Source organism: Mustela nigripes, chromosome 6 (genome assembly GCF_022355385.1).
Source record: "Mustela nigripes isolate SB6536 chromosome 6, MUSNIG.SB6536, whole genome shotgun sequence".
In the NCBI taxonomy this organism is placed as follows: domain Eukaryota; kingdom Metazoa; phylum Chordata; class Mammalia; order Carnivora; family Mustelidae; genus Mustela; species Mustela nigripes.
This window is the reverse complement of record NC_081562.1, coordinates 139970848-139982876: the sequence shown is the minus strand read 5'-3', so window position 1 is coordinate 139982876 and position 12029 is coordinate 139970848. Positions and strand designations below refer to the sequence as shown.

Genomic DNA, 12029 nt, shown 5'->3' with positions numbered 1-12029 from the left:
ATATCATTCCTTGTGGGCTCACTCTTTCCTTTTGATTTTACAGAGTGTCCTACTGGTCCAGACATCATTCCAATTGTAGCTGGCGTGGTTGCTGGCATTGTTCTTATTGGGCTTGCATTGCTACTGATTTGGAAGCTTTTAATGATAATTCATGACAGAAGGGAATTTGCGAAATTCGAAAAGGAGAAAATGAATGCCAAATGGGACACGGTAAGTTGCAGAACATCTAAAATGTAAGGAGGTTTACAAAGTCAATGTAACACTTCTAAGGCTTGTCTGTTAACTCTAAAACTGATTATTAAAGTCCTCTTTAAGTATTTTTATTTCTCCGGAAGTTCGTCCCTCAGAGAACTTGTATTTAGTGAAAAGCAGAAAACATCTTAAATATATCCCCTTAAAACAAGACATTTTAAGAAAGGATCTTCTGAATACTGTGGTCATTGTTTTTATTTCCTAATTGTGATCTTAAATCTGCTCTTCTGCCTTTTCTCATCTCATGTAAAGTAGAATTCTAAATAATGTTACCTGTGTAAAAAGATAATCAGTGGAAAGCTTCTCTCTCTCTCCTTTCTAATGAAGAACCTTAATCAAAAGCAGCCAGACTCAAAAGGCTACACATTTTATGATTCTACGTATATGACATTGTGGAAAAGGCAGAACTATAGGGGCAGAACTAAATCAGTGGTTTCCAGAGGCTGGAGTTGGGGGGAGAGGGCACAAGGGATCTTCTTGGGATGATCTTGCTTGTGGGTATGTATGTACAACTCTATACTTAAAGGGGGTATATTTAACATTCTGCAAATTACAACTTAATAACATTTGTAAAAATTTTTAAAAGCTGTAAGTGAGTGGAATGTTGTGCTAGCATATAATGTATTTTGAAATATGAAGTCCAAGGGTGGGGTGGCCAAATGTTGGCCTTCATATATTTATCTTTTGACACAAGAAGGCAGTCTTTGGTAATTTTAAAGTATAAATGAATTTTAGTCATTTGCATTTTACTGCAGTTTGTTTTTTTTTTTATATAATGATATTTGGAAGTATAAAAGTAAAATTTATAACATAGTGAAAATTCTCTTATAGTGGTTAAACACTATACATGTCAATTTTTTTTTCTGATGAAATCATTAGAAACTATTTCTTTTACTTTAGCAAGAAAATCCGATTTACAAGAGTCCTATTAATAATTTCAAGAATCCAAACTATGGACGTAAAGCTGGTCTCTAAGTTGCCGTTCGTATTTTCTTTCATTTTCTGTCTTTGCATGTGAACTCGTATTATTTTTTACTGCACTGTGTGTGCTTTATCACTGGTGCTGTTTTTTTAAAGTCTGGCTTTATTTATACGGCTATATTGTGGCTTTTTTTGGTGTGTGTGTTAATTTAGAGTTAGTGTTTCCAAGGGCTTTAAAATCAGCTCTCTGGTGCAGGAGCAGCAGCTGGGTTGTAGTAAAAAGAGGACGTGCTTTGTGGTCAGACCGACCGGGGGTCAGAGCCCAGCCCTTCGACAGCATTGAGCCGCGTGGCTGTTCAGAGCTTAGCTGTCACATCTTTAACGGGGAGCTGTTAATAACCTCTGTTGTGTGGGTGTGGGTGTCTGGCTAATGAACTGCGTTTGTGATACCAGCCTGTCACTTATAATTTTCACGATGCTTCTGCGCTTCAGGTGGCATTATCCTTACATATGAGTCACTATATGGAGATTTCAGGGTGAAATAGTGAAAAATAAAAGTGAAATCTAAATTGCAAGATAGTAAAATAAATGTGACCTGGTGAAACATTGGTATAATATGCAACGACAGTATCATTGGTTCTAGAACTATTTGGAGATTCTCTAGTTCTTGATTTAAGTTGAAATTCCATTAAAAACCAGAAGACCTTTTATTTATGTATTTTTTTTTCTGGTTATTGAATGGTTCTAATATTCAAATCTAACACTGAACTTCTTAAAAAAAAATAAGACTTTAAAGAGAAAGTCCCATTTACAGTTTTAAATAAAAATTTAGTTGAAAATTCAAAGTTGTAATAAGGCTTGCTTTTCCTATTCACTGAGCTAGGGTCATCTGTTTTGGTGAATGTACATTTTACATGAATGACAAATTTATTATTTTTTCTTTTGTTTTATTATTTTATAAAATATTATTAAATATTATTAAAATTTTATTTTATTTTATTTATTATTTTTTATTTTCTTTTAGTGGTCAGGATTTCCTTATATCTGAATTTTCATGAAATGCTTCTAGCATATTTTGATACAATTATGTAAGTCTCCAAAACTGATTTAAAAGGTTATAATAAGAACAGATTCTCTTGGTTGGTGATTCAGAATTCCTCTTTGCTTTCCCAAGGACATTTTTTTAAAATTTCCCATATTAGAAAATGGAGACACAGAAGGGTTAGGTAACTTGACCAGGCTCACACAAGACTGGTTAGTGGAAGAGCTCAGAATCAGACCCAGGCAGTTTGGACTCCAGGGTCTGTGTTCTTACCCACTACAGTGTACTAGCAGCAGTCACTCACCTTCAGGAGACTCTGTTACCTGGTAAGAAGAGGTAGATCATTCTTTATAGAGAATTTCAGCTTTTTAACGTTTGTAGTAACTTAGAGTAACATTGTAATATTAATGCATTGGACAAACATTGTAACAGACATACCACTTAATGACACTTTTTTTGCTTATTTACTGAGAGTATACTTTAAATACAGGATTGCTCAGTGTTTTTAAGACTGTTGGAAACCATTACTTGTCAGATTTTTCTTTTATTTCTAAGCAGATTTTAAGACTTATTCAATGGCAAAATTAAATTTGATGGCAGAAGATTACTGTCACATTCATATATGGGCAGGCTGGTACATTTTTGTAGTAGTCTAGACTTGGTGTGTTCTCTTTTCTTAATCCTTTCCATGGAGTATTTTTAGAAGGAAACAGATTTGCTCAATTTTCTTCCTTCTTTCCATCCATCCATCCTTCCTTCTTGCCTATCCCCCTTCCCTCCTTCCTTCCTTCCCTTTTTTTTTTGGTAGGTCAAATATTGACAATTCTATATGGTTACTTCTCAAATGAGTTAAATTTCTGTGTATTCTATTAAAAGGTGTAATTTCTACCTTTACTACACATGAAATTGTACACTGAAGGAAATTAATCAGTAATAGTGAAACTTAAGGTTTATATCATTAATTTTGGCTAAAATTACTTCTTCAGCCAACATAAGCCTTTTGGATAACTCAAGAAGTAAAAGTTTCATTAAAATTTTATTATTCATTATTGAAATCCAATAAATTAATGGCTACCGGTTATTCTGAGATGTTTTCTCACAAAAAATTAAAGTAGAAATAAACAATAGAAATTAATGTGCATTAAGCAATGAAAATAAATTTTGATTGTGAAACACTTTTCTGATATGGGACCAGCGTTTACCAATCAATGAATTATGTCGTTAACATATTTCAGGTAATGAACAGACATTGTAATTACTTTATGTCGTAAGACTATTATGTAGGTAAAGTCAAATTTATTAACTTTATAATTTTAAAGTGGATTAAAAAATTGTCTATCCTCCTTGCTGTTATGCAAATTTAAATGCAGCTTCCTAATCTCTCACAGTTGTGTGTTGTCTATCTAGTATGTTATCTTATAATCCGTAATGATTCTGTAGCCACTGCTCTCAGTCATTCCAGTATAAACATAAAGATGACATTTTACTGAGTGCAGAAAACTTCACTGCTGAATATAAGCCTTTTCTCTTGATTTAAATATGCTTTTAATTTTTTTTTTTTTTCAAGATAGGGGTGGGGTTGCACTCTGAACGATGGAAACTAATCTGGTTTACTTTAGTTTACCTCCATTTAAAAATGATGCCTAACACAGATAGTTTAATTTTACCTCTAACCTTGCATGTTAAACTTTTGTTTGGATGTAATAATAAATATATAAACATTTGTGTATATGAAAAGGCACTTTTCTCCAAAGGTAAGTTTCTGCCTTATGTACTTTGGACTCATCAGTAATTTGGGTGTTTTTTTGTTTTGTTTTGTTTTCTGGGTTTTTTTTATTTTTGGGGTTTTTTTTTTTTTGTTTGGTTTGGTTTATATATGAGTTTACCCCCCTTACAATTCTTAAGTAGGAAATATTTGATCTAATGTATTGTTTTAAAGAAAAATCGTGATATGTTTTTGTCAGTATATTTGGAAGAATCTAGTTTTAGCATCATGGAAATAGAATGGAAATAGAGAGTTTAACTTATTTGTACTATATAACTTGCTAGGAATGTAGTTGCCAGGATCCAGTTTCCTGTCTCCGTTATGAAGTGTCAGTTGTAATATCTGTATAATAATGTATTAGCTTCAGTTGGATAAGAGATAAGAAGTTGATATCCTCCTGTATTTTTTTTAATCATCCAGATTATATAATGTTTGTCTCTGAGGGATCCTGAGTTCCATGCTTCTGAAATGACTGGTCAAGTTGTATTTTGTGGGGTGGGATTGGGGTTGGACTAAAATATAGTGTCCTGTCTTAATAGGAATTCAGACTAACTGCTGAGCTGAAGTGGTAGTGGTTTATTTGATGTGTTTCAGGACCACCCAACTTTACACGCTATACTTTCCTCAATGATTTCCTATCTGTGCAATAAAATTCAGTCTTTCCAGGGTGGCCTACAGGACCTTTAGGATTTGGCACTGTCCTTCTCTCTTGTCTCTTCTCCCTTGCTGACACCTCAGGACATACACTTACACTCACACTGTTAAAAACTTCTAAACTCTATGTATTTCTACACAAATGTGACATTTTTTCCCCTAGACCTTGACTGCCTATGAACTTCGATTTTCCTTGTGTTTCTATTTATCTTTTAATATTTTATCTATAATCAAGTTCTCTGAAAATACCTTTAATCTTCTCTAAGTCCCTTTTTTCTTTTACTGCTCCCATATTGTGTACGTAGTTGTATTTTGTACTGTATCAAAGTGCCTTAACTTATTTGCATGTGTGTCATCCACCAGATTGTACCCTAGTAGAGGGCAAAAATTGCAGCAATAAAAGCCGTATCCAAATATAATCTGCAGTGAAGTATAAATAAATTTTAAAAGCAAAAATCACTATTTAGATGCTTTCTACAAATATTTTTAAAAGTCACCACAAATGGCTCTATGGTACAATACAAAACCAAACAGCATTTCAAAGTCTTAATTTTTACCTAAAAATTAATACCTTAAGTTTTTATTTAACATTTATTGATTTGTGCTCACTGTAATTTCCTCTGATAGAGGATTATGGCCATACTTCTCAGTTGGCTTTTAAGGATAGGAGAAAGAAACTGCTATAGTAGATATTGAAATGTATCACTCTTAGCATAAGGGTTTTGTAAGGGTTTTGTTCTTTTTTGTTTTTGTTTTTGTTTTTTAAGAAAATGGTAGTGTGGGAGTGTATGTTGTTTGCCTGCTGAAAACATCAGTGCCTGCATATTTTTGGATCTTGGAAGAGCTCTTTTATTGATGGCTTGGAGTCATTCGCTGGGCTTGATTTCAGTACTCTTTAACACAATTTAGTATTGCAATAAAGATAAAACATTTTACCAGTGTGATACCGAAGGTTAACAATTATTTCATGAAGAATGGTATTATTTGTGTTAACATTTTAAGCAAATTTGGCAATGTGACAACTTGTGGAGGCACAGGACCCTCAGCAATCCTGTGACAGACAGCCTTGTCACAGGACTGTCTCTATCAGTAAGTTCTGTGGTGGAAGAGCCTCAGGAGAACGCTTCCCTCACAGAGATGACAGTACAGGATTCCCAGGAATTATCAAGAACCTTCTTACCCACAATGAAGGGTTAAGAATCAGGCAATTAATGGCAGAGGGGTTAATTCTTCTTTAAGACAGGCATTCAAAACTATAGTTGAGAGGAGAGAAGCCTTAATAAATAGCACATTCTCTGCCATGGAGGACATTCTTAATCCTGCTGTGTAGAAGGACTCTGGAATGAAATGATGCCAGATTACAGGGTCACCTTTCCACTTCAAGAGCCAAGCTTTCAGGTTTCATTTCTGTGTAAACTTTTATGAATGCCTTTTTATTTTTATTTTTTTTAAGATTTTTATTTATTTATTTGTTAGAGGGAGAGAGAGAGAGAGAGCACGAGCACAGGCAGGTGGAATTGTAGGCAGAGGCAGAGGGAGAAGCAGGCTCCCTGCCAAGCAAGGAGCCCGATGTGGGACTCGATCCCAGGACGCTGGGATCATGACCTGAGCCAAAGGCAGCCGCTTAACCAACTGAGCCACCTAGGCGTCCCATGAATGCCTTTTTAAAAATTGAGTGTGATATCTGGACAGATAAGAATGGAAAGAATGTCCAAAAATGACCATTCACTTTCAATATTGTTTAATAATACTACACGATTTTAGTAAACCGATTGTTTTTCTTACTTTTTTTTTTTTTTTTAGGGTGAAAATCCGATTTATAAGAGTGCTGTGACAACTGTTGTCAATCCAAAGTACGAGGGCAAATGAGCGTGACCTGTGCAGACTGACGACACTGAGTGCAGAGTGGTAATTTTCACAGTCACAGTGAGGTAGCTTTAGGGCAGTAGCACTATGATTTCTCTCATGTGCAGTTTTTGGAAATGTACAATATGTATAATTTAAAAAGGTTTTTATTATTTTGAAAATAATGTTATAACCAATGCCAGGGACTGACAAAAAAACTTGAGACACGATGCTTATCCTCCTCAGCGAAGGTCACTTTGTGCCTTTTTGACCTTTTCCTCCTGGACTGTTGAAATCAGGCTCTTACTGGGGATTAAGTGATATTGCTAGAGTGATTGAAAGGACAGTAGTTAAAGTAACGAGTATGCTGAGAGTTTCCATTAATCAAGTATTAAAATTGATTTTTAGCTTTACAGATATGTCAGGTTTTAGTTTTACAGAATCCAAAGTAAATGTCCGACGTAGCTAGTTTAGAATTGTTTTAAATTTGTTACTTTGCTCTTTGCCTAGTAGACAAGACTGATAACATATCTGAAAGACTGAGCATATTGGGAATTACTGGTGTAAAATAGTTGAAATATTTGATCTACAGAGGCCACGGGAGAAAGAGAGTTAGGAAGGGAAAACATAGCTTTAAAACCTGTGTGCCATTTTAAGAGTTACTTAGTCTTGGTAACTCGTTGCCTTTACTTTAGGAAGACAAGCCTTGGATAAAAGTAATGGGAAATTTTCTGCAAAAAAGTCCTTAATTTAGCATCATTTACATAATGGCCTTAATTTACAAAATATTTGCTGAATTGAGGACCTTTGGGTGAATTTATTTTATTCATTGTATTTCTTTTAAAGCCTGGTGCTTTTTATCACCTCACCTCTTCTAATCATTTAATGTATTTGTTTGCAATTTGGGGGTTAGACTTTTTTTTTTTTACCAGTACTTTTTCTTTGACATTTCAGCTGTAAATTTGCCTTTTTAATGAACATGTGAAGTCCTCAGTCCTCACTTACTCACGTCCCCCCTTCGGCCCACGCTGTAACAGACCACTGTATATTTCCTTCTCACCATTTGCCCGTTTTGTTTCATCCTAGTCACATTCTTGTGTTAAGTGCCTTTTAATTTTAACAGTTCACTTTTTACATGCTGTTTACTGAAGTTATTTATTAAATAAATATGCCTAAAATATGTAAGTTGGATGTTTTGCTGTTTTGTCAGTTTCTGTGCATGACATTTTTATAGCTTAGACTGACTAAAAGTATTTCTGGTTAATGGATATTTCACTTAAGAAGATAAAATATATTTCTTAAAAAAAGAAAAGATGTGCCAGCGACAGAAGGAAAGTGGTGTGATCAAAGAGATTTTTCAGACTGTCTCTGGGCTCTTTAAATAATAGTGGTTAAATCCTCAGCCCTCTCTGGGCCACTTGCTCCCTGCTCCCTGCACCCTGCGGCGGGAGATGGCTTTCATCCCTGCATCAAGCAGGATTAACTCTGTGAGTATCTTAGAACTGGTAACTAGAAGCTGGAAATTGTTGTTTAAGATCCAGACAGGATTGTTACTTTTCTTCCTTTTTTTTTTTTTTTTTAAATATTTATTTATTTATTTAAGGGGAGAGGAAGAAAGAGTAGAGCAAGAGGGGCAGAGGGGGAGAGAGTCTCAAGCAGACTCCTGGCCAAGCCCAGGGCTCAATCCCACAAGTCAGTTCACGACCTGAGTTGAAACCAAGAGTGGAGCCCTCAACTGACAGCACCATAGGTGTCCCTGTTACTTTTCTGATAAGGAAATTTTATTTTCATTTGGTTTTGGTTTATTGGTGAGAAAGTATGTACACCTATAAAACATACTTGTGTAAAGTATATTAGAAGACATAATTCTTCCTAGAGCATACAACAAGTGTCAGCAACACTTGGGGGGAGGACTGTGTTCAGACTTTCAACTTCACATTTGCGGCATCCTCCCGTTTCTAAAAACTGGTGTCCGTTTGTACTTATTCCACTTAATTGTATTTCCTAGCTTAGACTAAACCATTTTTAATATTATAGGAACAAAGGCACTGTTGTATACATACATGTTTTTTTTTTCCTGACATATATGTCCTTGAGGCTGAAATATGGTGAATTTTCAGGTTTTATATTACAACTTACAAAGATGGAAATTCTTTTATTTGGAAGCTGGTGGAACTGTATAGAGTTTATTTCTCATACTGACTGTAAGAGCATTGACATTTGAATAATTTTAGGTTGTAAAACTTGTAATTCCAAAATACAATTTCAAGAGATGGGAAATTAGCTTTGATTGAAGTCGCATAGAACTTTCTCACTGAAATATTTATTTTCCTAGTGACAGTATATTTTGACCTCCAATGAAACATTTTCTAAAAAATAAGTACCCTGAAATAAAAAAATAGTTAAAAGTTTTTTGTTTTTATTCAAACTCTGTTATGAAAATTTACAAAATGTAAGTATCATTAATGAATGCTTTGGTGAGTGTCAAATGTCAGTAGTGGCATTTGTTGCAGAGATGCCCAGATAAAACCTAGAGTCACAGGAATGGATCATCATGCTACTTTAAAAAGTCACGATGGTCAACTTTTTAAACGTGAAATTGGCCCTTTTTCCTTCTGTTGCTACTAGAATTTGAGGGACAGCCTTGACTGGAGGCCATTTGTCTTTTGTTTATTGCCGGTCTCCTTGAAGCCTTGGATGTTTCTGACCTAATGTACTCAAAGGAGTTCGGAGACAGTATCTTCAGGACCCTTTTTGAGCCCATGAGACTGGGTCTTTAGAATCTCTCGTGTTTTAGGATTCTTCTGAGAATCAAAGTGGCTTTTGACTGATCAGACTGATCAGTAGGAGCAGATTTAGGGGCTGGATTAGATCAAGATTGAAGAGCCCATTAAGCCTCTACCACTATAAGGATGACCTGTCTTCTCAACTAGAACCTCTGAGGCACAAAAATGCTAGGATGATGCATGAAACAAATACTCCCTTAAGCCTGTGATAAAGACAATGCTTATGTTCATTTCCTTCCGTAATACCTCTAAGTGTTCATTGGGTTTATCCTCTATGAATTTTTTTTCCTTTTTTTTTTTTTTTTTTTTAATTTATTTGACAGACAGAGATCCCAAGTAGGCAGAGAGGCAGGCAGAAAGAGAGGAAGGAAAGCAGGTTCCCTGCTGAGCAGAGAGCCTGATGCAGGGCTCGATCCCAGGACCCTGGGATCATGACCTAAGCCGAAAGCAGAGGCTTTAACCCACTGAGCCACCCAGGCGCCCCTCTTCTCTGAATTTTTAAAGGGTATAGAGTTCCCATAAAAGCTTACTAGTGATATTTCATATAATTTTATTGGATTTTTTATTTACTCCGGGTTTATTATTGAGACATTCTAAAGTAGACTGGTATATTAAGCAGAGTTAATTATGAATCACTGACTGAAAACACTATTCAGAATATTTAAATTCCATTATTTAACCCATCTTTATTGTAATAATTTATAGAAGACAAAGTTGCCTTCATTTTATGTGTAGTATTTGATATGTTCCTGAATTTACTTAGAGGTAGCAATGTTATATTAATATTGCTTGCTGATCAAGATTATTCCTGGGAGATAATCAGCATCCAGGTCTCCTTAAATAGCTAAGTGACCTCTCAGCAACCATTTAAAATGTACTGTCTCAGTGTCCCCATTTCAACTCCACTTTCAGATCCTCGAGCTTTTCTACATGTCCCTTGTACTTTATGTTTCTGTCTTATCCCTAGATTTACTAGGTCTCCGCCTCACACCATGTACAAAAACTATCTCACAATGGATCCGTAATCTAGGAGCTAAAGCCATAAAACTCTTAGAGGAAAACATGGTAATTCTTCATAATCTTGGATTTATCTATGTATTCTTAGACATGACACAAAAGCATGAGCAACAGAAGAAAAAATATGATTTGGAGTTCATCAGCATTGGAAACTTTTGTTCATTAAAGGATGTTATCAAGAAAGTGACAAGGGGCATCTGGCTCACTCAGTTGGAAGAGCATCCAACCCTTGATCTCAGGGTTGTGAATTCAAGTTGGATGTGGAGTCTACTTATAAAAATGTAATAAGAACAGGAGAAAGTATTTGTAAATCACATATCTGATAAAGGGTGAATATATAAAGAGTTACAACTCAACAGAAAGACAACCAAATTAAAGATGATGGACAAAGGACTTGAATAAACATTTCTCCAAAGAAGAAACAAATGGTCAATAATCACACGAAAAGATGTACGACAGAGAAATGCAAATTAAAACCACTGTTAAATATCACATCACACCTACTCGGATGGCAATAATTTTAAAAAGTGGAGAGGAGAAGGGAGTTGAGGGAAATTGGAAGGGGAGGTGAACCATGAGAGACTATGGGCTCTGAAAAACAATCTGAGGGTTTTGAAGGGGCGGGGGTTGGGAGGTGGGGGGAACCAGGTGGTGGGTATTAGAGAGGGCACGGATTGCATGGAGCACTGGGTGTGGTGCAAAAACAATGAATACTGTTACGCTGAAAAGAAATTAAAAATTTAAAAAAAAGTGGAAAACAGCAAGTGTTGGTTGAGGATGTGGAAAATTTTAGAAAACTTGTGTGCTTTGCTGGGAGGAATGTAAAATAGTGCAACAGCTTTGGGAAATAGATTGGCAGTTTCTGAAAAAGCTAAACCTAAAATTACCATAGGACCCAGCAATTCTAGTTTAGTAGAAGAATTGAAAGCAGTTACTCAGATGCTTGTGTGCCAGTATTCGCTGCAGCAGCATTTATAACGGCCAAAAGGCAGAAACAATCCAAGTGGTTTTGCTAATAGCTAAACAACCAGATAAGGAGTTAGGTTGCCCCCACCCATGAAGATCCCTCTTGCAGAAAGCCCTGGGCAACCTAGATAACTGTTCAGGGAACCCCACCTTGACCTTCCTGAGCCACAGCTCGCCACTCTGGTGCTTTAGATTGGCCAATAAAGAGCAAATGCAGAAAACATGAGACCCTGATGATGGCAGGGACCCATCTCGCTGTGCTTTGTCTCTCTTTACCTTACCTCGCTGTGTGACCCTTAGGCATTTCATGTACCCACTGAGAACTGTGAGTAAGAAATCTTGTTTTTTCAAGTTCCCTGATGATTTCTTCCTTATATGTATCCTGTCCTCATAGTAAGAACCACAATGGTCCATCCAGCCACAACATTGGCCCTGGTGGGGGACATGTCTGGGAGCTCAGGAGGAGTTCTATGGGGCTGGACATGTGCCTTGGGCATTCCTAGCCCAGAGTGTCAATATCAACAGGTTGGGGCCCACCCAACAAAGAACCAGACCAGTGTTTAATCCAGGGCTTAGCCACTAAATCCTTGGATTTAGTGAAGCAAGAGCCTTCTGGGTAGCCTACACAAGGCTTTTGGGATTAAGGAGGTTTTCCAGTCTGGTAGGAATAGTCATCATTCCTGGCTATTTGCAAGCTTCTGACCATTTAGGGTAGATAACTTTCCTCAACCTTAGGTCATTTCCTCATGCAAACATAGTTGCCAGTGTTCTCAATACTTAC

General features: G+C 36.1%; 1 protein-coding gene across 1 annotated transcript in view; it reads left to right on the top strand.

Moving 5' to 3' along the window:
• ITGB1 (integrin subunit beta 1) overlaps positions 1-7670 on the top strand; it is a 45477-nt gene extending 37807 nt beyond the window's left edge. Inside the window, exons 15-16 of the mRNA XM_059404372.1 lie at positions 44-210; positions 6438-7670. Of these exons, the coding sequence (XP_059260355.1) occupies positions 44-210; positions 6438-6503 (233 nt within the window). The 3' untranslated portion in view covers positions 6504-7670. The remainder of the gene's footprint in view (positions 1-43; positions 211-6437) is intronic.
• The last annotated feature ends 4359 nt before the right edge of the window (positions 7671-12029 follow it).